Below are 22123 nucleotides of genomic sequence, written 5' to 3'. Positions count from 1 at the left end.
CCAAGGGATTTCATAATGGCCACTAATCTGCAAATCCTGAATCTCACACTCAAAAAGTGCACATAATCCAGCAATACCATCATCATGGTCATATATAACTCTCTCACCATGAATGGGAATACGCAGTATACACCATACATCCTCTAACGTAATGGATGCCTCACCAGTCGGAAGATGAAACGAACACATCTTTGAGTGCCACCGCTCTATCAAAGCTGTAATCATGGCCCTGTTGGCTGTAACCTCTAGCAAATGCAATACATGGTAAAGACCAAGCTGACGAATATGCTCAATCTCATCATCTAGTAGGTCAGCTCGAAGATCAAGTCCACTAGGTCTGCTATGTCAATAGTATAACACTCCAATGTTCTCCTGCAACGAGAAAATGGTCAAAATATCAGATGTCGAATCTAGATAAACATAAAATATTTTCAAACGCATGACAACAAATAACATATACAACGAATGTGTAGCAGTTATGACTTATGCGGTACAAATAAGACTCTTGGGTGATGATTAAAGCTAATGTGTGACAAAATGGGCGCATGCGTGATTAAAAACACTTATGCGTAATGATACACACGAATGCGGCATGATAAATCTAATGTGTGACACTTACGACGCATGCGTAACATTTAAAGCGTTTGCGGTACACTAAACACTAATGCGTGAAAATCGACAAGCGATTGCGTAACGCAAAGCAAAAAATGATCAAGGACAATTTTTGAAAAATGGGCATAAAAACAGGTGAAAATCAGGGAAAAACAATGAAAAATACCATGCCGCTAGTCCCAGGAGGTCTCTGAAATGAACGTACTCAGTCCGACAAGTGCAATCGAGCTCTATAACCAGCCATGATGATCAAAATACTCAGAAACAGGCACAGAAATACCAAAGAAACCAAGGAACTACCAAATCACAAATGAGCAAATGAATCCCTAGAATTCTCTATTTATATCTCAAAAAAAAAAAAAAAGGATTTTACGACACCCTGACGCCCGTGGTCCCCGCCAGCTTCAAACAACTTGTAGCCTACTCAAATGATCTCAAAATGACATGAAATTTCACATGCTTGCTCTTTAAACTGGTATCGAAAACATTGGTCTCAATTTTTGAATTTTTCGACCACCTTTTCCGAGGGGGCATATTTACACTATACAAGCAATACTAAGGCATACTGGGGCAAAATTTTTTGTTTTCTTTGAAACAATGTCATTCCGACTTTGTCTCAAAGAGGGGCAAATGTAGACACCTAAAAATGTCTCATTGATCATGTACTAATTATTCCTCTAATTGATTAAATAATTTTTATTATTTAATTAAGTCAATTAAACTTATTAATCTAATTCTTCTAATTTCATATTTCTTCATCTTATTAATTATTCTATTTTCCTATTCTATCATCATTTAATCATTTTAACCATTTTTCTAAATATTAATTAAATATTTATTATTTAATTAATTATGGTTAATTCCCCAATTTAAATAATCTTTATTATTTAAATAAATTACTAATTATTCAATTTCTATCTCTAATCATCTAATCATTCAACCCTTTTGTAAATATTAATTAATTATTTATTATTTAATTAATTGTGATTTAATTCCTTTAAATTAAATAATCTTTATTATTTAATTAAATTTCATTTCTAAAATAATTAAATAGTTTCTTTAAAATATTTAATTAACTAATTAATTCTTCCATTTCCAAATCCCCAAATTCTAATTTCAATTAATTTCATATTCTTCTAATTTCTTCCAAATTCAAATACATGTGCATGATTTCAAAAACCAAATTGAAAATCAAAGTCAAGTTCTAAATATATTCAAATACTAAATTGAATTAATAAATTCAATTATTTGAATAATATCTCATGCAAAGATTAAATTAATAATCTAAATCTAAATGCAAGCACATGTTAAATTAATTAATTCAATCAATTAATTAATTAAATCATTTATCTCTTCAACTTCTATTTCCATCTTTCAGTTAGTTTTTTCTAAATTAAGCTCTCTGTGTCATCCTCTTTATTTCCTCCAATCATTCTTTTTCTTCCCTCAGTCAGCTTTTTCTCAATCAATTGACTCAATTAATCTATTCAATCTATTGAGTTTCACTCCTACAATCAGCAGTTCAACTATCAACTTGCATTTGAGCTCACCTTAGTTCACACCTCTTGATCATTTTGTTCCACCTTTCAATCAATCCTCTCCAATTTTCTATAAATTGAGCATCCAATCTCTATTTTCAACAATCACAAACTTTGAATCTTTGTGTCACTTGCAGGTTAGCAGCGCAATATCTAAGAGCCATCGTACCATGAAGAGGAGAAGAGCAATGGAAGCAACACGCAATCACGAAATAGGGACTTTTTATAGATTGAAATTATAATTCCTATTTTGCTTGATTGTATCATTTCATTGTCTCGTTTGTTAGATTTGTTTATTAGATAGGGATTCATGATTTCCCTTGTGCTTCTAATTGATAACTTTGTTTATTTGAAGATGAATTCTAGCATGCGTTACAAATTGTATTAGGTTTTCTTATGATTTAGCATTAGTATGGTAGTTTGAGTTAGATTCATAGTAAATTAGGTATACTATTTCAATTTATAGTTAATTTTAAAGTTCAATTTATACATATATATACATGTGTGTGTGTGTGTCTATATATATATATATATATATATATATATATATATATATATATATATATATATATGTATATATATATATATATGTATATATATATATATATATATGTATATATATGTATCTATATGTATATATATAAATATGTATATATATATATGTGTGTGTGTATACATATATACACACACATGTATATATATGTAGTATATATATACATGTACATGTACATACATATATACATACATATATGTGTGTGTGTGTGTGTGGTATAAAAACTATGTTAACACAACCATGTGCTAAATGTCTTATGGCATAAAAAAGGGTAATTATAAAATGTAATTTAAAAAGCTTAATTTTTTTAATTTTTGGAATTCAAATATAGATAAATTTTTAAATTTATTAATATATAATAAAATAACATAAAATTAACTAAGATAAAAAAAAATATCAATAGAAAAATCACATTTATATGAAAAATTATATAATCTATAAAGAGAGAAAATGTGATATAAAATACTAAATTGTTTTGAAATATTTGTGTATGCAATTTTGATATTTTTTAATTTAGAAATATAATATTTTTATTTTTAATAGAAATATATGAATAATTTTTTATTTGACTAAATTGCAAATTAAAAAATATATGTCATTTTGGAAATATTTGTGTATGTATGTAATTTTGAATCTTTTAAATTTAGAAACATTATATATATATATACATGTATGCATGTAACTTTCATTTTTTGAATTTAGAAACATTATATTTTTTGTTTAAAATTTTCACACAATTTATTTTTTGATTTTTCTAAATTGAAAATTAAGATTTTTTTTTTTATTAAGGCAATAGTGTTAAATAATTCAACTTTACATATTTATTCTAAAAATAATTTATAATTGTTATCCCTAGTAAAAGGCACAATAGATATAGAAACTTTTCTATAAGACACCATTGGAAGATAAAAATAGTTCTTAAAAGTATGTTTATGTTTGTAGAACAACTCATAAAAAATAGAAAGTTGTATTTTTAATCGTAGCTTTAAATGTTTCCTATAAAATATTACTTCAACTCTTTATAATTGCTAACATCTATTTCAATGTATTGTAGCTTTAAATGTTTTCTATTGATAAATATTTCCCAAATAACAATCCTTTTTTGAAATATTGATCAACTTAAGCATGTTTATGTTTGTAGAGGGAAACAACTCATAGAAAATAGAAAGTTAGCATTTTTAATTGTAGCTTTAAATGTTTCCTATAAAATAGAACTTGAACTCATTATAATTTTGATTTTTAAATTTTAGAAACATATTAAAAAAAATTGATCTTTTTAAATTGAATATTATTTTTGCACCATTTATATAGACATGTAATCTTGATTTTTTGAAGTTAGAAACATTATATTTTTGTGTTAAGATTTAGAATCATATAAATTGTTTTTTATCATTTTAAATTGAAAATTAAGAATTAAAATATTGTTTTTGCACTATTTGTATAGGAATGTAATTTTGATTTTTTGAAATTAGAAACATTATATTTTTGTATTTAAGATTTAAAAATATAAAAATGATTTCTGATTTTTCTAAATCTTTGGTATTTGGACACAGTAATGGGGAGTACCACATAAATGCAACATTAAAAAATGTTTCAATGAATGATATACATAAAACATTTAAGTTTTGGTTGTCAAAAGTTATATGTGGTTCCATCGATTGAAGAAAATGTTGTTTGTGAAGAAGATAATCCAAAATAGTCTGACAAACGTATATAGCAGCTGCATGTGAACCTTTTGTTAGAATACCTCAAAGGCTCAAAAGATGTCATCTCATGGAATGCAATGCTTGCAATATTTGTTGAAAAGTCTTTTGACACTTTCAGAATAATCTGATTGGCAGGTATAAAGCCAAATTATTTCGCAGTGTTCTCCCTCCTTGTGTGAAAATAAGAGCTTTTGAATTAGGCATGGAGGTGCATCTAAGAATAATGGTACAAATATTTTTGAAAAAAATTATAGTTAGAAATTCTCTGATAGACATGCATACAAGATGTGGATGGAATCATATAATGATTGCAAGAATTGTAGAAAATGGATTTGTTTAAATGGCTATAAAACTTACACAAATGGAATTGGCAGGTATAAACCAAATTTCCTTGACAATGGTCTTCTTGCCTGTGCTAAAATGGGAGCTTTCAAATAGAGCATGGACATGCATCAAAGCATAATCAATTTTGTTAAACCAGTGCACTTACAATTTTCAAGCATGTTACTGGATGACACCCTCAAAACGAAATTGTTGGCGCAACCAGAATCGGGTGGAACCACATTCAATAGATGCTCCTTTGGAAACCTTGAAACTCACACTGTATATCCGAATTCTGTTTTAAAAATGAAAAAAAAGAAGTGTAAGATGATATAAAATGCAATGTCAGATTCATATCCTCTCTCAAAGATGGATAGTGCGGTGCATGATCCGCTATGAACAAATCAAGGGAAATTGATGGTGAGATAATATGACAATGGTTTCAATCCCACTATTTAATCCTTTGCTTGTGAAATGAAAATTTGTCCTATAATCTTCAGCACAAATATCTAGAAGTATACCTAATACAATATTGTAAACATGCATATCAAGAGAATCAAAGTATGAGATGGTGTCAATGGAGGCACAAGATACCAATCGAAGAGAGCCTTTCCTGTGACCTAGTCGCCGATGCGATAGAACTTGCACCATTTTAGGATGTGTTACCATGCAGCCAAACATGTCTATCTATTTGTTCTGCAATCATAGTTATTACAATTCAGTGTTAACAGTTATCTCTCCTACAAATTTAAAAAACCCAATAAATGTACTTACTGTTAGGTGGTCAACAATGGCACCTACATTGAGAAGAATAGTATTCGAGATACAAAGAGAAGTAGTGCAATGCTGGAATGAAAAGTTAATGGAAGTCTTGGACACTTGTCTGGTGGAGCATGATGGTTTATTGCAATTCAAATATGAAATGATTAGCTTTTTAAAAACACCAGGTGACTGTTCATTTTTTGTCGTTGCATTTTGATGTGTGTCACTTGAAACATTTTACCATCGGTAACCCCTCATATTCTTGCTTCCATGCATTAAGACTGTTGCACTTCCTTCTCCATACATTTGTAACAACCAAAATGTCAAGCAATTCTTTGTTTTTCCATTATCGTCAGTTTCAATTTATTTTTTTTTCCTTCCTTCTCATCGGGGTTTCAATGGGGCTTCAGTTGATGATAGCTCGGGTTGACAGCTTGGACGGTGACAGCTCAGGTTAATCTTCACTTCTCCAGGAATACAAATCATTTCTTTTTTCTTACACCGTTACTAGTGTTGACCCATTTCTTTTTTCTTACACCGTTACTAGTGATGACCCCTATATGATGCTATTCTAGGTTACGCCTCTCGATGTAAAAACTTTAAATACAATTTTTTATTTTTTTCTTACAACTAAAACTCTAATGTTGCATTTTTCTTCTCTAATAATTCTTATATCACACTTAAAAACTTTTGGATACCATTCTTCTTTATAGTTTCTTCTTCTTGATCTAAGCTCTTATCTACAACATTGGCTCTTGGATTCCCTTTCTATTTTCATATATGTAGTCAAATTTTCTTAAATTATTTATCAGTCAAATAAAAAATTTCACTTGTTAACAAATTTTTCTTCCAAATTCTTCGCCTCTATTACCTCTATTATTGCTCCCCTTTTCATCTTGAAAACAATCATTTTCTCTATGCTAATTTTTTTATAAAACCCCATAGATAGTCTTCCTCAAAAATAAATCATTAACTGTTCATCTTCCTTATCATAGGTAACATACTTTCCTTTCTTTTTTATTTTAGCATTGTTGAAAATTTAATTGTAATATATAAATCTCTAGAAATATTTAAGTGATTTAATTTCTTTTACTTTTAAAAAAGGTATTATAAAAACATTCTTAATACTTTTTACTACTATTTATATTTCTTGTATTTTATTTAGTTTTTAACACTCCATATTAAACTTCATATACATTCACAAAAATCTATTGACTACTTGTTAATGATGAAAGAATTAATGAAAATCTATTAATTTCAATAGATTCATATGGAATCACATCCTTTCCACTATTCCTAGAGTTGAAAAACTAGATCTTTACAGTCAAGGGCTACTATTCATGAGGATTTTATAGTGATTCTTGAAACAATGGTTGCCAATACAATGATTTGCCTCAAGATCTTTTAAGTTTTCTTATCATTCCACTTTTGTAATACGGAGATAGTGTTAGCTGTGAAAGGCTTAGTTGCTAAAGAAAGTATAGGTAGAGAGAGAATTGAGGAGGATACAAACAAAAAATGTGCTTCAATTAATTGGCATGGAAGGGGTTTCTCTAGAACTAGACATGGTATGACAAAATTTGCAATTGCTTAGAGCTTAATATGGGGTTATAGAAAAAGTTGTAGTTAACCTTATCTTGATCCATGACAGAGATCACTTAAAGTTTTTGTGAGACTATATGATCTAGTCTTCTTTACTAATTACATTCATAATGCGCAATCGAAAACTAGGGAGTTGTTCTATGTTTTGTGGTTCATGTCCTTAGACATGTGAGCTCAAGCAGATTATGAGGTGTTAGATAACATACACAAGCAAGGTTCCAAGTTGAAATGGTTGACTACATATAATGATAGTTTTCAAATAAATTATTGAGACATTTATTGAGAACCTCTTGAATAATATTTTCTACTCTCTATTATTATCTAATAAAATATTCAAACATAAAAAATTTATACTCTAATTTAATTATTTTACAGAAATCTTCTAAATTATTTTATTTTATTCTCTAATAAAATATGATTTATTATTTCTCTTTCCTACTAAACATTATAATTATTTATTTAATAGCATACGCTTTATTCAAGACCAAAGCTCAAATATAATTCCCCAACTTATTAATAAAAAGCAAATGAATATCCCCAATAAAATTTTAATTATTCGGACATATTTAATATTCGTGTACGTACCTTTTTAAGGCTGACTATTTGTTCACATTATTATAAAAGCTACTAAACTGAAGGCGCAAGAAAAGTAATACTGCATTAGTTGTCGTTATATTTTCCAAATACACGTTTCATTGTTGGACTGAAGTTAAAGACAGCTTATTTATGAAAAAAATACAATTTAAATCCGCAAGAAAAGTCTAGTGAGGGACAATGGAATTCGATCTTCAGCCGTACCATTGTCGAATAGGCTTTACCTGCGAGCTTTATGAACTAAAATAAAATGATATTGGCTGTCATTGTTCAAACTTGGAAATACAGATAAAGGAGAATATTAGTTATTTCATTTTCCACCTTCAAAAGATGGGGACCTCCACCTTCAAAAGACAGACGGTAGAGACTTTTCAAAAGAGGAAGTTGCGAAGAAGTTATCAAAGCCATTGATAGTTTTGATGTGTTTACAAAGGATGGAAGCCGTCCTGTTCAGAGCTTTCAAAGTCTGAGTCAGAAGAAGAATGGTTACGTCTCCGAGGAAATCTCTGGCTCGTTTCCCCTAAATTCCCTTCATATTCATCTTCTCCCACGTGTGTTACGATTGCCACTCGCTCACCATTTCTCCGCTTCTTAATTTTCCGGAGTCGGGCTTTCTTCATCTGATGGGCGGCAACGAGCGAGGCGAGAGAAGAGAACATAAACACCATACTTCCTGCTCCAACAACACACATGCTAATTGCAACCCACAGACTCTTGGGCCCCACCACCACATAACATGCAGCCAAAAAAGCTGAGGCAGTGCATCCAACAGCCACCCACATAATCTTGTTGATGAAGAACAAAAGCTTCATTAAGACTTTCTTATGAAAGGGCACCACAGTCACCAGAATCAGAACTATAGCAAACGACGAGAATAAAGCCACGGTGTCACTAATTACAAATACTTTGAAGGCGACGGTGTGGAGAGCACGTCGGCAGAGTCGGGCCTGAAGGACAGTATTTCATGAACAACGCTGAGCCGTCCTTTCATTGCTGCGATATGGAGAGCCGACCTTCCAGAGCCATCGAGCATGTAGCAAATCTCCGGGTCGGCTGTTAACAACGCTCTCGTTACTTCCAGATAGCCGTGTGGTGCAGCTGAATGCAACGGGCTGCTTCCTTGCTTGTCCACTTTTCCAACGAGCCCAGGTCTCGCCTTAATCAGCTCCTTTACAATGTCTGACCACACCATAAATATACAAATTGTCAAATTAAACATCAAATGTCTTCACAGTAAATTTTCTCTTTTATTTTCTTAAATGAAATTACCTGCGTGTCCTCTAGTTGATGCAGCATGAAGAGAGGTCCGCTCGTCTGGTTTTTCGGAGTCGAGGGCAAGCAAGGAAGCGACTTGAATCAAGTCATTAACCACATTAATGTGGCCTTCCTTGCAAGCAACAAAGAGGGCCGTTTCATAATCCTGATTAACCTTGTAAACAATGCGTTGGTCTTTGTCCAACAACACCTTCACAACAGCCAAATGTCCTTCTCTTGCAGCTTCGTGCAGGGCAGTATCCCGCTTACTATTGACGTAGGATAAAATTTCAGGTTTGATTCTCAAAATTTCAGACACAAATTCTGTCTGTCCAGCTCTTGCAGCCACATGAAGAACTGAATTCTGGCTGGAACTGGTGACTTGCTCCAAAACATCAGCACTCTCGTCTATTAAATGTTGAATGGCATTGATATTTCCCAAATGGGCAGCCTCAAAAACTCTCGAGTCCATTACTTCCCACTGTTTTTCCTTCCCCATCCTCTCCCAATTTATGGTTATGATTGCATAAAATTGCACGGAACTGAGCAACTTCGACGATCCAAGAAGAGCACTACCATGTGGCTTACACCGTTCTCCTATCTTCACGGCTCTCATTCTCCCCCCCCCAGCCCCCCCCGTGTCGTAATGGACTTGTTCGTTTCTGTGCTTCCAAAGCTTAAATTATATTATTCACTTGACTTTGGAAAGTATATAGTAACAACGTTGAAGCTTCTTTGTGATTGCATTTGTTTGCGCACTGCTTCTTGTCCACCTTTTATAAACAAATGTCTTCTATTTTCTGGCAACTTTCACACTGCTCCATTTTCTATTTGGTTGCAAGGAAAGTAGAGCGCATATATTTTCTACATTCTTTTTCTATTTAATATTATTTTATTTCCTGTGGGTTTTTTATTTCTGTTTCCATTTAGTTACTTATTTTGTTGTCTATCATCTATTTAAAAAAAGTTTATTTAGGTATTTATTTATTTGAATAAGCTTTATTTTCTTCATCTAAGTAGACGTTGGCAAAGAGTTTACTCAAAACCAATTTTGATGTCTTTATGCACAACTTTTTATCTTTAAAAGGGCCTTGCAAATGTCCTAGAAATAACCCATTTGGGTCTCTCCATATCAAACTTTAATGCATCGCCATACGATTTTAGAATTATAGTTTCAAAGTTCTCTATTAGTTTTTTATTATATCTAGCCACTTCATATTCTAATTATTCTTTTGTAATAACATGTTCACTATAGTATGGAAAGAAGAAAAAGGAAATAGTTAGCAAGGTCCAAAATAGTTCTAGAACGAATCAAAACTAGGAATTCTTTGATAGCCCTTTGAATACCAATAAATGTCTTTGATGTTTATTCCTTTCACATGTTTCTTAGTCATTTCTTTAGAATGTTTTACATTTTCTTGATCTTCTCCACAAATTTTGGCACGAACTACAACTGATCTACCCAAAAAATGAATAAGCTCTTTTCACTATTTTAGGCCTAGGAATGAGGTCAATTACTTGACCATCTCTACATCAATTCTAATTCTACCCTTGGACACAATGGATCCCATTATTTTATTTTTCTACACCAAACACATTAGGTAATTATTATTATTTAAAGAGATCCCATACAAAGCATCTCTAGAAGATCTTCTCCAAATGTTTATGGTAATCTTCTATATCCTTTGCTAAGTTATTAGATTGCCTTGAAAGATAACCACTATCTCATATATTAGACCTATAAATATATCTTTTATGAATTTTTAAAATGTTGACCCTGCATTCTTGGTTCTAATTGGCATTCTCGTATACACATATATGTGCCCCAGGGAGTTATAAAGTTCCCTTATGTTTCTTGAGTTTCTTGACCACAACCTAGTTGTATTCTGAGAAGGCATCTATCATTAAAATTAAATTAGTAATAGAGTCACCTTTTAAAACATGTGATCCATGCTAGGAAAAGGATAATTATCCTTTAGGGATTTGACATTCAAATTTATAAATTCTACACAAAACTTTATTTTTGCAATCTTTTTCCTAACCAGGAGAAATTTTGAAATCCATTGAGTGTCTAATTGGTTTAACAATACCCCTTCTTTTAGTTTCATCAATTCTTTTTGTATTTCTATGGAAAGGGTAGGATTGGTGGATCTTTTATTTTTGGTGAAATGGTGTGGTATCTAGCTAAAGTAGAATAGTGCATACAAAGAGGTCCTTCATATATGCTTCAACTCATCATATGAGCAAGAATAGTATTTTTTTGAATATCTTTAACAATTCTATTAGCATCTTCTTCTCTATTACTTTTAACATTTTTCTTATGTAGACCATCTTTCGATTAAAATCTATGACCAAGTTCACACCTTCTAGATTGTATTTTATTAATTGGCAAACCTCTATTTTTGTAGCAATTTTTACTACCAAAAATTCTTTCCAGCTCAATCAACCTTTTTGAAATTCCGCACTATTCTTTATCTAGACTAATTTAATATCAAGAAAAAATTATTTTCTATCCTTAAAATGTACTACCATATATGTGTCATTATTTACTTGGATGTCAAACTTCTTCATGTAGTTTAGGAAACTATAAATATGTTAGTTTTCATGGATACTTGCTAGTTGCGGAAATTGATATGTACTTAGGCCTTGTTAAGATCTAAATAATGAATTTACATTGAGAAGATGTTGAACATAGATGAAACTCAAATTCCTCAATAGTTATAGCATCTATTATTCTATTTATTTACATGTTGATCTATTCATGCTATATGCATCGAACAATTCTATTGTGTCCCAAATGTCCTTTCTATATATTTTTAGAGTATTATCCATTTTTCTATAAATATTTTTTTCTATAGTGTTATGAACTATAAGAATCCTGGGAATTTGATGCATTTTATTTCATGTGTTTATGTAATATTCAATCTAGCATTAGTGTCTTATATTCTATAATATTATTTGTGCACTTGAATGTCAACATGAAATCATATTTAAATATTTCACCATTAACAAAAATTAGAAAATCATAGCCCTTGAAACTTATATAGAACATGTGCCATCAAATTGCATGGTTTAAGAATCATTAACACTTTCACTAGGTCCAAAATAGACATTCTTTATTACAATATCTAGTGAAACTTGGTTGAGTTCTTTGTCTATATCATTCACTTCATCAATTACCATAATAATTTCACCCATCAATGGAATAGTAGCATATGTTGGAATTTTATTTAGATATTTCCACCCATTAAAGCAACCCAATTTCAACGATGATCCTTAAGCTTCATATGATGAAGGCATACGATAGGGTCAATTGAGATTTTTTAAGTGGAATCTTGAGGAAATTAAATGGTTTTGTTGCTTCATGGATCAAATGGATTCTGGCATGTATTTCTTCTGCTAGGTTCTTTGTTCTAGTCAATGGTTCACCTTGTGTTTTCCCCTTCCTCTAGGGGAATTCGTCAGGAAGATCCTTTGTCTCCATTTCTATTTATTATGATGGTTGAGGGATTAAGAAAAGCCATCAATGTTGCTAGACTCAGTGGGGGTCTTGGAAAGGAATTCTGATCTTGAATATTCAGACCCCTCAAGCTCACTGCTTATTTGCAGATGATAGTTTACTATTTGGCTACACTTCAATTGTTTAGTCTAAGATTATTAAGTAGGTGATTTTAGACTACTCTTCTGCATCTAGTCAGTTAGTCAATGAAGCTAAATCTAAAATATTTTTCTTAAATGTTCCTCATATGCTTCAACATAAATTATCTCAATTTTGGGGTTTTAGACTGGCTCTTTTCCTTGCAAATATTTGTGACTTCCTTTTTTTGGAGGTTCGAAAAAGCATAATTTTGGGGAAAAACTTATTTCCTCTATTTTATTGGGATTTTGTCTTGTAAGCAAAAATGGTTATTTTTCTCAGGTAATATTTTGATGATTAAATCATTTTTGAATGCTTGTAAAGAAGCCATTTGGCTTAAGATATTATTCTCGGATATCGGTTTTGATGTAGGACAAATTATTATATGTTGTGACAGCCAAAGTGCTATATGTTTAGCAAAGAATCCTACTTTCCAAGCCAAAACAAAGCATATTGATGTACAGTTTCATTTGGTTCATGATATGGTGGAAGATGGAAAGGTGAAGTTGGAGAAAATTGATACTTTGGCAAATATTGTTGATGCACTAATAAAGCTAGTGAGCACTGAGAAGTTTAGATGGTGTGTCAATTCTATGGGTCTTGGGGCCTTGAGCAGATAACAGAGTGTTTTGACTCTTAACAAGTCTTCGACAAGTGGGAGAATGTTGGGATTAAGGTGTCTCAACCTTTTAGTCCAAACATGTTAATTTAGTTATTTGTTTTATTTTTCATTACTTTGGAAGTCCTAATAATTTTTGGGAACTAGTGTCATAGGTTGCTACGTTGAGATTATGACAAAAAATTTCTATTATGACTATGGCAATTTCTAGTTCAGTGGAAGAGTCATGGAGGGTTCTATTTTGGTAGTTTGTATTTATGGTTTGAGTTCACTTTTGACAAGTGGTGTGAGGTAAGGAAGGAACCTATTTGGTCATGGTAACTTCTATGTTATACTTACATTATGTTCAGCAAGATGACCATTATGGAAGAGATAGGTGTTGTTGCTTCGAAAGTTGCTATGTGCAACATGTCCTTCCCTAGACTTGCAGGCATCGTCCCATGTCTCTTGACTGATATTGTATCATATTTAGCTTAAAAATAATAATATCTTATTCCAATGACTTATATTGCTTGACTGAAAGGTTAAAAAATTGTCTCCTGACTTGTAAGAGTATGTAGTGTATTCATACAACTTTTTCCATTATATTTCAGCCTATAAATGCATCTAAACATGTTTCACTTGTACTTCATTTGTTATCTTTCCCTAGACGTCTAGGCACCGTCCCATGTCTCTTGACTGATATTGCATCATATTTAACTTAAGTAATAATATCTTGTTCCAATGTATTTAGATTCATAATTCCTTGCTTATAAATATTTACTGCTAATGTTGCAAGATCACATTTCTTTGAGGTATCTTGTCAAACAGTTCACATACCTTGCTACTCCTATACATTTTGCATGCATGTCTAGTAGAGTTGCTTAGCTAGTCTAGGATACTTCTTGAAAAGTTTCCTTTGCATATGAATACAAACATCCTTATTTTGTATTAACATTTACTGATTCATTTTGTCAAACAATTGTCATGATAGCTTCATATTTACATAAATGTATACTAACATATTATGTCAAATAGTTTTCATTCATTTCTTGACTGATATTGCATCATATTTAACTTAAGTAATAATATCTTGTTCCAATGTATTTAAATTCATAATTCCTTGCTTATAAATATTTACTGCTAATGTTGCAAGATCACATTTCTTTGAGGTATTTTGTCAAACATTTCACATACCTTGCTACTCCTATACATTTTGCATGCATGTCTAGTAGACTTGCTTAGCTAGTCTAGGATACTTCTTGAAAAGTTTCCTTTGCATATGAATACAAACATCCTTATTTTGTATTAACATTTACTGATTCATTTTGTCAAACAATTGTCATGATAACTTCATATTTTACATAAATGTATACTAACATATTATGTCAAATAGTTTTCATTCATTTCTTTAAATCATTTGGTAAAATAATTCACACTGCAAAAAATGTAAATTAAGTTTTATAGAACCTTTTCAAAAAAAAAATGTAGTCATGATCACTACAAACATGTTTGTTATGTTTCAATGAACATTCATTCCTATGTATTGACCCTCTCATTCTAGACTAGACATGAGGAAGTCCATTCTTCTTAACCTACCAAATCATTGTAGTCAATTGGAGATTGCCAAACACTTTTTTCAGCAAGTTATTCATTTTAATACTTGTATTCTTCTATAGTCTGCATACATGCTTTTAGTGATATTTGAAGTTTCAACATCTCTTATAAATAATTTTCCTTTATGTTTTAGTGAGAAATCAAATCTTTTCCAACCTTCCTATTTTTGTATGGGTAAGGGGAGTACTAGTATAAGTTTCAGACTTTTAGTTTTGTAATAACGGTTTGTTTTTACGTAAAAAAATTTGAAGCCTTTTAACAATCTATTGTATGTAGATGATACAATCAATTCTGAGTTTTAATCTACGAGATAGAAGCTTCTCTTTAACCAATGCATACAATTTTTTTGAATATTGTTTAATTTTAACTTGGTTAAAAATAGAGCTGCTAGAAAATCATGTGTAATAGATATTTCATCTTTTAGACAATTTCAGAATTTTCCCCAAGTTCTTTCCTCAAATTATAGACTGTGAAAACATTGTGCATTGATTGTTAACTCAATTGTAGGAAGTAAAAAAGCCTTGGTGCAGCTACAATCATGTATGGGTTTTACCCTTGTGCAACTGCAACATCTTCCCATAGTAATAGTATTTTTCAAATTCTGGAGATACAAAATTTGTTGATGTTATACCTTAGTCCCATTGACTTGTCAGCTAAACACATAGGTATGTATCATATGGCCTTATTGGCCCTTACTTGATGACTTATGTCTGAAAAATCCTTTGGTCTATTACTAAGAACAGAGATAACTTAGCCTTTCAGCTTATTAGCATGAATAGAGATATACTTAGCATTTCAGCCTCTTTGTCAATAGTTTCGATGTAGGAATAAATTTACTTAAACATGTTTATATATAGATATATATAATGATCAATTAAATAATATGGGCATAAACAATTATTTGTAATATGAAAAAACTGAGACTAAAGTTGCTCAGTCTAATTAACATTAATTTTATTTTTACTAAGAAATATTAGACATACAATGGTGATAAATTAAGTTAAACGATTATTTGTAATATGAAAAAACTAAAACTGAAGTTGTCCAGTCTGATTAACATTAATTCTATTTTTACTAAGAAATATTAGAAATACAATGGTGATAATTTAAGTCGATATACTATATGCAGAGTGAGATGTTAAAAAATTTCACTTGATAATTTTGGAGGTACTCAATGGATCAAAGATCATTATATTACTATTTATTTTCTTTCATAATAAGCCAAATGATTACCCATTTGATATTCTTGGGTTAACAACTTATTGATTAGGTTGTGATTTGATATTCCTAGCTTACTCTATCATGAACCGTATTTTCAATAATATGTTATTAGGAATAATGTAGGATTTTTATTATGAATAGAAATTGAAATGAATATGAACATTTATTTCGATGACAATGCAGTTTGTATGCAAATGATAAGAAATGATGTATGTACTTTACTCATGCAATATGCAATTAGATGGCTAGTATTATCTTTATTGTGGATCATCATTACTGATGAACTATTGAGTGCAAGTGATGCAGGGACAGGACAATGAAAATGAAGGCGAGAACAAGTTTCGGGTAGAGTTGTTTTAGCTCATGGACTTCGGTAGACTAGAGGAATCTCACACACCACAGTAGAAAAGTTTGTTTGTGCAATTGTGCAATTGTGACTTCGTCGATGCATGATTTTGAATAAAATGATATGAGTAATTGGTAATTGTTACATTGATTTCGTCTATAAAAGTGAGAATTAGTTTTATATTTAGAGTTATGAAACTTATCGACTTAACGTTCTTATTAAAGATGATTTAGTGTTTCTAGAATATGAGAATGCAAATATAATTTTATTTATGATTGACGTGTTTACAATTATATGAAATTCGTATGCATGAAATGTCAATAATTGTTTTATAATTTATGTCTTATTTTAAAGTGATTAAGATAATCTTTTCAATTTGATATATTATGTTTTTAAATATGCTTGTATATGATTTAGGATTATATATATATCATATTTATTTTAAAACCTTTTTACAAATAGAAATAAATAAATCCGACGTTTAATATATATATAAAATTAAATTATTATATATCATAATGTTTTAACTAGGTTTTCTTTTTAATTTAAAATCTAATAAATTGAATGATGTATATATTATTAAATATATTATTATTTTTATTAACATGTTTTATGCATTATATAGCAAAGGTGGCGGATTTGTTTGGTTATCGACTGTTAGAAGTTGATAGTCAAGGTCAGCCTGGAACGTAGTGTCCACGGTATAGCAAAAGTCTGCAGTTAATTTATCTTCCATGACCCACAATAGGTGACTTGGCAGTTAACTCCCTCTATCCACGGTAGCAGAAGTTGACTTAACTTCCACAAACCATGGCAGGAGGTAAGCAACTTAGCTCTCCATGACTACAGAGAACAGCAGTCAATGGCCAAAGGACCCGTAGACGTGTCGACAAAGACAGATAACCCGAGAGGTAGGAAGATCTATGGTTGTTATCATGATTAGTTGGCTAAACAAAACTCTAGCTAAGTCGAGGTACGGATTAGACGTGGAGAAAAGGTGTTAGAGATCTGTCAACCATAGAATCTAGTCCAGTCAACAAGTATGCAAACAAGTAGAGTTCTAAATCATTAGAACTAAGGGAACCTTGAATGTTTAGCAGAGGTGTCGATTTCATGGCTAAGTTAAAGCCAAAGTTTTAGCAACTAATTTAGATGGAGAGCAGTATAAGTAATAACATAGGCTCGAGGGAAAAAGATAGAAAGATAGGAAGAAGAACAGAGAAGTAGAACATAGTAAGAACGACAGAAGATCGACAAGAGAGAATAGAGAGATTAGAGAGGAAAGTTTAGAAAAGAAATAGAAAAGAAGGATAGGGAGGATATAGAAGAGAGAAATAGTAGAAGAATCGACAGTTGGAGAGCGACAGAGAGCTTTTGAACCATCTTGAAAGAGAGGAGTAGACAGATTTGAGGAGGGAAGCAAGTCCATCACCTCAAGCCAGTAACAAGAGCATAAGGAGGTAGGATCTATTTCAATTCTTTGGTCAATATGCATTTAGAAAGGATAGTGAGTAAGTCGTAAAATAGTACAATGTTTAATACTAGAATGGAATTTGATTGAGACAATTCATGATTAGATAAAATTTTATTTAATTTGCTTTCGAATAGTCATATAGGGAAATGCATTATGAGGTACATTTGATAAAATAAGTATGAACATGCATGGTAAATATTAAAGATTGGTATTTAGTGCATTATGGGTTGCAATAGTTAATCTTTTAAAGAATGTGTACTCATTATAACTCATTTATATGAAAAGATTCATACATGTGCTACACCTTCTTTTTAAACTTAGTTGATTTAATTTTTGGTTTAGAAATGAAATAATATTTGTTTATCAAATTTGTGTGATAGTTAATCAATGAAAGATTGTTTTCAAATATGTGTGAATGTACTTCCATGAAAGAGTGTTTGATCTATGAACGAAAGTAATAAGAATGTTGTTATTGCTATGAGACAAAAAGATTGTCTTCTTTATGAAATTGTAAATCTTGATTCATGTGAACCAAGCTAGTTAGGCTTGTGTATGGGGAAATTTACCTTCCGGGATGAGTTCCGAATATGGAATCCTAGAGAGAATAGTTTGCTTTTCCAAACTATCCATTTTTTTTTGTTATGCATGGCATTATACTCGGTCAAGTAATTCAATTGAATAAACCATTGAAATAGATGGAATTCTTTTATTTATGCTCTCTACCATATCCTTGATTGATCTTGCATGTTTCTTAATGGAATTAGAAAAATGAATTGCATGTATCAACTAGGCTGCACCAGATTCCATCTTATCTTTCGAATTCTTTTTGCTAAACAATTCGTGCAGAGTCGAGTATTCTTAATTGACTAAGAATTCCGAGGAAGCGTAAGCTTCAAGGTTGGGTGAAAAAAGCGCCTGATTCTTGTTCTCGTCTTCATTCAAAGGACTGAATTGAAGCAACTCAGATTGGAGATCAACGGACGCATCTCTCTTTCTTTTATGTTTGAATTATACTTATGGCAATAGAAAGCCTAAGCATGGTATAAAGATATGTAATGAGATATTTATACATTTCATTGTTTATGAAAATTTCCTTATCTCCTATTGAAATCTATTATTGTTATTTTGATTTAACAAGATTGGGTTCTATTTTGTATGAAATAGATTTATTAACTGATTTATGACTTTATTTATGAATAAAGAGTATATTATGTCTTATTTGGATATAGAATAATTTACGTCTTTACATACTCTTCATTAGTGTTGCTTATTAGATTCTCTTTAAATATGTGTTTATTCATTCTAATTGCTAACGATGGTGTCATAATTGAAAAAATATCATTTTTTATGTTCCAATTTATTTAGTTGTTATATTATGATATTTTGATTTATTATATACACTATTAGATAGAATTATATTTTGTTGATGTTGATTTGGGGATATTTTTAAATAGTAGCATCTCTAAAATAATTGGCTAAGTGAGTAGATAGATGAAATAATATTTAATATAGTATATCTAGAACCTTTTTAATCATTCTACTAAGACTTATATAATGAAGGGTGGAGTATTTAGAATTAATATTGTGTGCAAAATATTGATCTTATTAAAAATTCCGCTTATATGGAACAAATTAGTTTATCAACAAGAACATAAGTTTTTGGTCTATGTGGATTAAGAATAAATAGAGACTGAACTTAGGATTAAGAATGATGTAGTTACTAATGTGTAGGAGTTCTCGTAGATCAAAATCAATCAAAGATCACCATGGTGTTGTTATTATTTAGGTACTTTATAAAGGCATGTTTACTTTTAAATTGTTAGTTTGTAAAAATGGAATTGTTTTAGCAATCTTCAATTTCATTCGTATAACCCACATTATTTTGTTGACCATTTGATTTGTTTAGATCATTAATATTTTAGGTCACATAGTAATATTCATGTTTATTGTTCTAAATATATAAGGCCCTGGGATTAATTTGAATATATCTATGTATATTTCTCAATGATGTAAAATATTTATTTTCAAATGAGGGTGACAATTATATTGTAGTTATTTTGAATCTTAAGTGGAAATTATGGAATTCTAATGAGTTTTATTCTTGGAAATTTCCCTCGAGACAAGGTTTGTTATATGAGGTTGTTATGATGCAATAAGATTACTTGAACAACTTTTAGCAAAGGTTGATCTAGATTCATTATAGTTTTACCTGGTTTTGAGACAATTACGTGCATGAACAGACCTCCAACACTACCACTCTTAGAACGAAACCAATCCACAACAACCTTTGCAGCACTGGACATGAACTGCACTACCCTGCAGCACTTGTTTGTTTCTATGGTTCAAAAGCTTAAACTATAATATTCCCTTGACTTTGGAAAGTATATGGTAACAACTTTGAAGCTTCCATGGATTGCATTTGTTTTCATGTTGCTTCTTGTCACCTTCTATAAACAAAAATCTTATATTTCCTGACAAACTTTCACACTGCTCCATCTTCTTTTTAGTTGCAAGGAAAGTAGAGTGCATACATTTTCTACATTCCTTTTTTTTTTTTTCATTCATTTTTTTCCTTTTTTCCATTTAGTTGCTTATTTTATTGTATATTATCTTTTTAAATAGAAAAGTTTAGTTAAGTAGTTATTTATCTGGATAAGTGATATTTTCTTTATATAAATAGATTTTGGGCAAAGACTTTATTTTACATGTATATTATATATTATTTTATCTTATAATTATTGTGAGTCTCGTTGACTCTTGGGCATTCAATTATATATCATCTCATATACTTAATCTCTCATCTTTTAAAGTAATGACTTTTCATTTCATTTACTTCTATTTAATATTCTTTAGGAATAGCTAATGTATTGCATTTTACAATTTTTGATTATCTTTATGATTCATCTATTGAACTTGTTGTTGGCATCAATATCTTAAATTTGACAAATCTTGCATGGTATTAGAGTATTTCATATTATATTAGATCTTAGATGGTATCAAATCCTTTTTGGTGATCCAACTCATGCTTGCATCTATCAAGGAATAAGGGATCCTTCTATGGTTTTATATTGTAGTATTGCTTTTGGTAATTAGCAAGTAGGTCGGAGCTTACTATTATCTTCATTGTGTCTTTAAAGGTTGATTTTATCTTTTGGTTTCTTGAAGTTAGACATTAGAGGCTAGATCTATGACAATTTGAAGTTTAAATGTGCTTAAATATTTGAAGTTACAACAAACTTTGATGCATTGTGCATAAGATACAACCCTTCCATTACATTTGGGAGTGCCCTAAAATTCTAGAAATGCTTATTCATTTGTCAATTTTCAAGCACTTCTCTTTCTTGAGACTTGAATTCTCCTCTAGTCTGACAAAAGAAATATTTTGAAAAAATATCTCTATAATGGATTGGATCAACATAATAGTGTTATTTCACTAATTCTTAAACATGCAAAGTGTAAAAGTATATTCAAGTACAACATTAGTAATTCCATAAACACTTTTATCCTTCTAGGTTACATTCTAAATGAAATTGAGGATTCTTCATGTTTATCAAAGTTCATGACCAAGGGTTTTAGATACATATTCAAACTTTTCAAAAGGAAGAAAATGGCAGTCTGCTCTAAAACATATTTCTATATAAAAAACAATGATTCTAGTCAAAATTGATACAACAACAACATACTTTAAAATAGACCTATCTCAAAATTATAAATTTGAAAAACCTAAATTTTAGATTGAAATACAAGTTCACTCTTTCATCCAATGAAGATTAATTTGAGATATCTTAAATGGCCACATTGCAATTTTGTTGCAATTTTACTACTAATCACTTCAGTAAGCTATGTTGATGCATTATTTTGTGCATTGTTCACCAAAGCATAGTTTGACATTATAATTGCTTAAAAACATAAGCTCACAGTTGTACCATTTTAAATACATAAGCAATCTTATTTTTTAAAAATACAAGCTTATAATCTTGGCACTTGGTAAGAAAAATATTACAAACATTACCATGCCTATTTTTAAAATACCATCTTAGAGAATCTTATTGAGTGGGAATGATATCCACATGATCCAAAGCAATGTATGCTTTATCATCCTCGGGCTTGGGTGTAGACTCACAACTCAAGATATTATCATGAGGACTCTGGACTTTGCTCCCTGCACTTGGATAAGGAGTTAGATTCAACATAGGGTTACCTATAATCAGATTTTTTGTGGATCTAGTATTTGAAACATTGGTTTTTTTAGTTCCTTTATGCTTTCAAATTGATCCATGCAAATGAA

At 30.6% G+C, this 22123-nt stretch overlaps 1 protein-coding gene across 1 annotated transcript; it reads right to left on the bottom strand.

Moving 5' to 3' along the window:
* Window positions 1-8583: 8583 nt before the first annotated feature.
* LOC131859741 (ankyrin repeat-containing protein ITN1-like) lies at window positions 8584-9531 on the bottom strand. Its single transcript, XM_059213764.1, has 2 exons — window positions 8958-9531; window positions 8584-8867 (listed from the first exon to the last, which is right to left on the bottom strand). Exons 1-2 carry the CDS (start codon window positions 9439-9441, stop codon window positions 8584-8586), a joined length of 768 nt encoding a protein of 255 aa, XP_059069747.1. The 5' UTR covers window positions 9442-9531.
* Window positions 9532-22123: the final 12592 nt, after the last annotated feature.

The sequence above is a fragment of the Cryptomeria japonica genome, chromosome 2, assembly GCF_030272615.1.
Source record: "Cryptomeria japonica chromosome 2, Sugi_1.0, whole genome shotgun sequence".
In the NCBI taxonomy this organism is placed as follows: domain Eukaryota; kingdom Viridiplantae; phylum Streptophyta; class Pinopsida; order Cupressales; family Cupressaceae; genus Cryptomeria; species Cryptomeria japonica.
The sequence above is the reverse complement of the archived record's forward strand: the minus strand, read 5'-3'. Positions and strand labels throughout refer to the sequence as shown.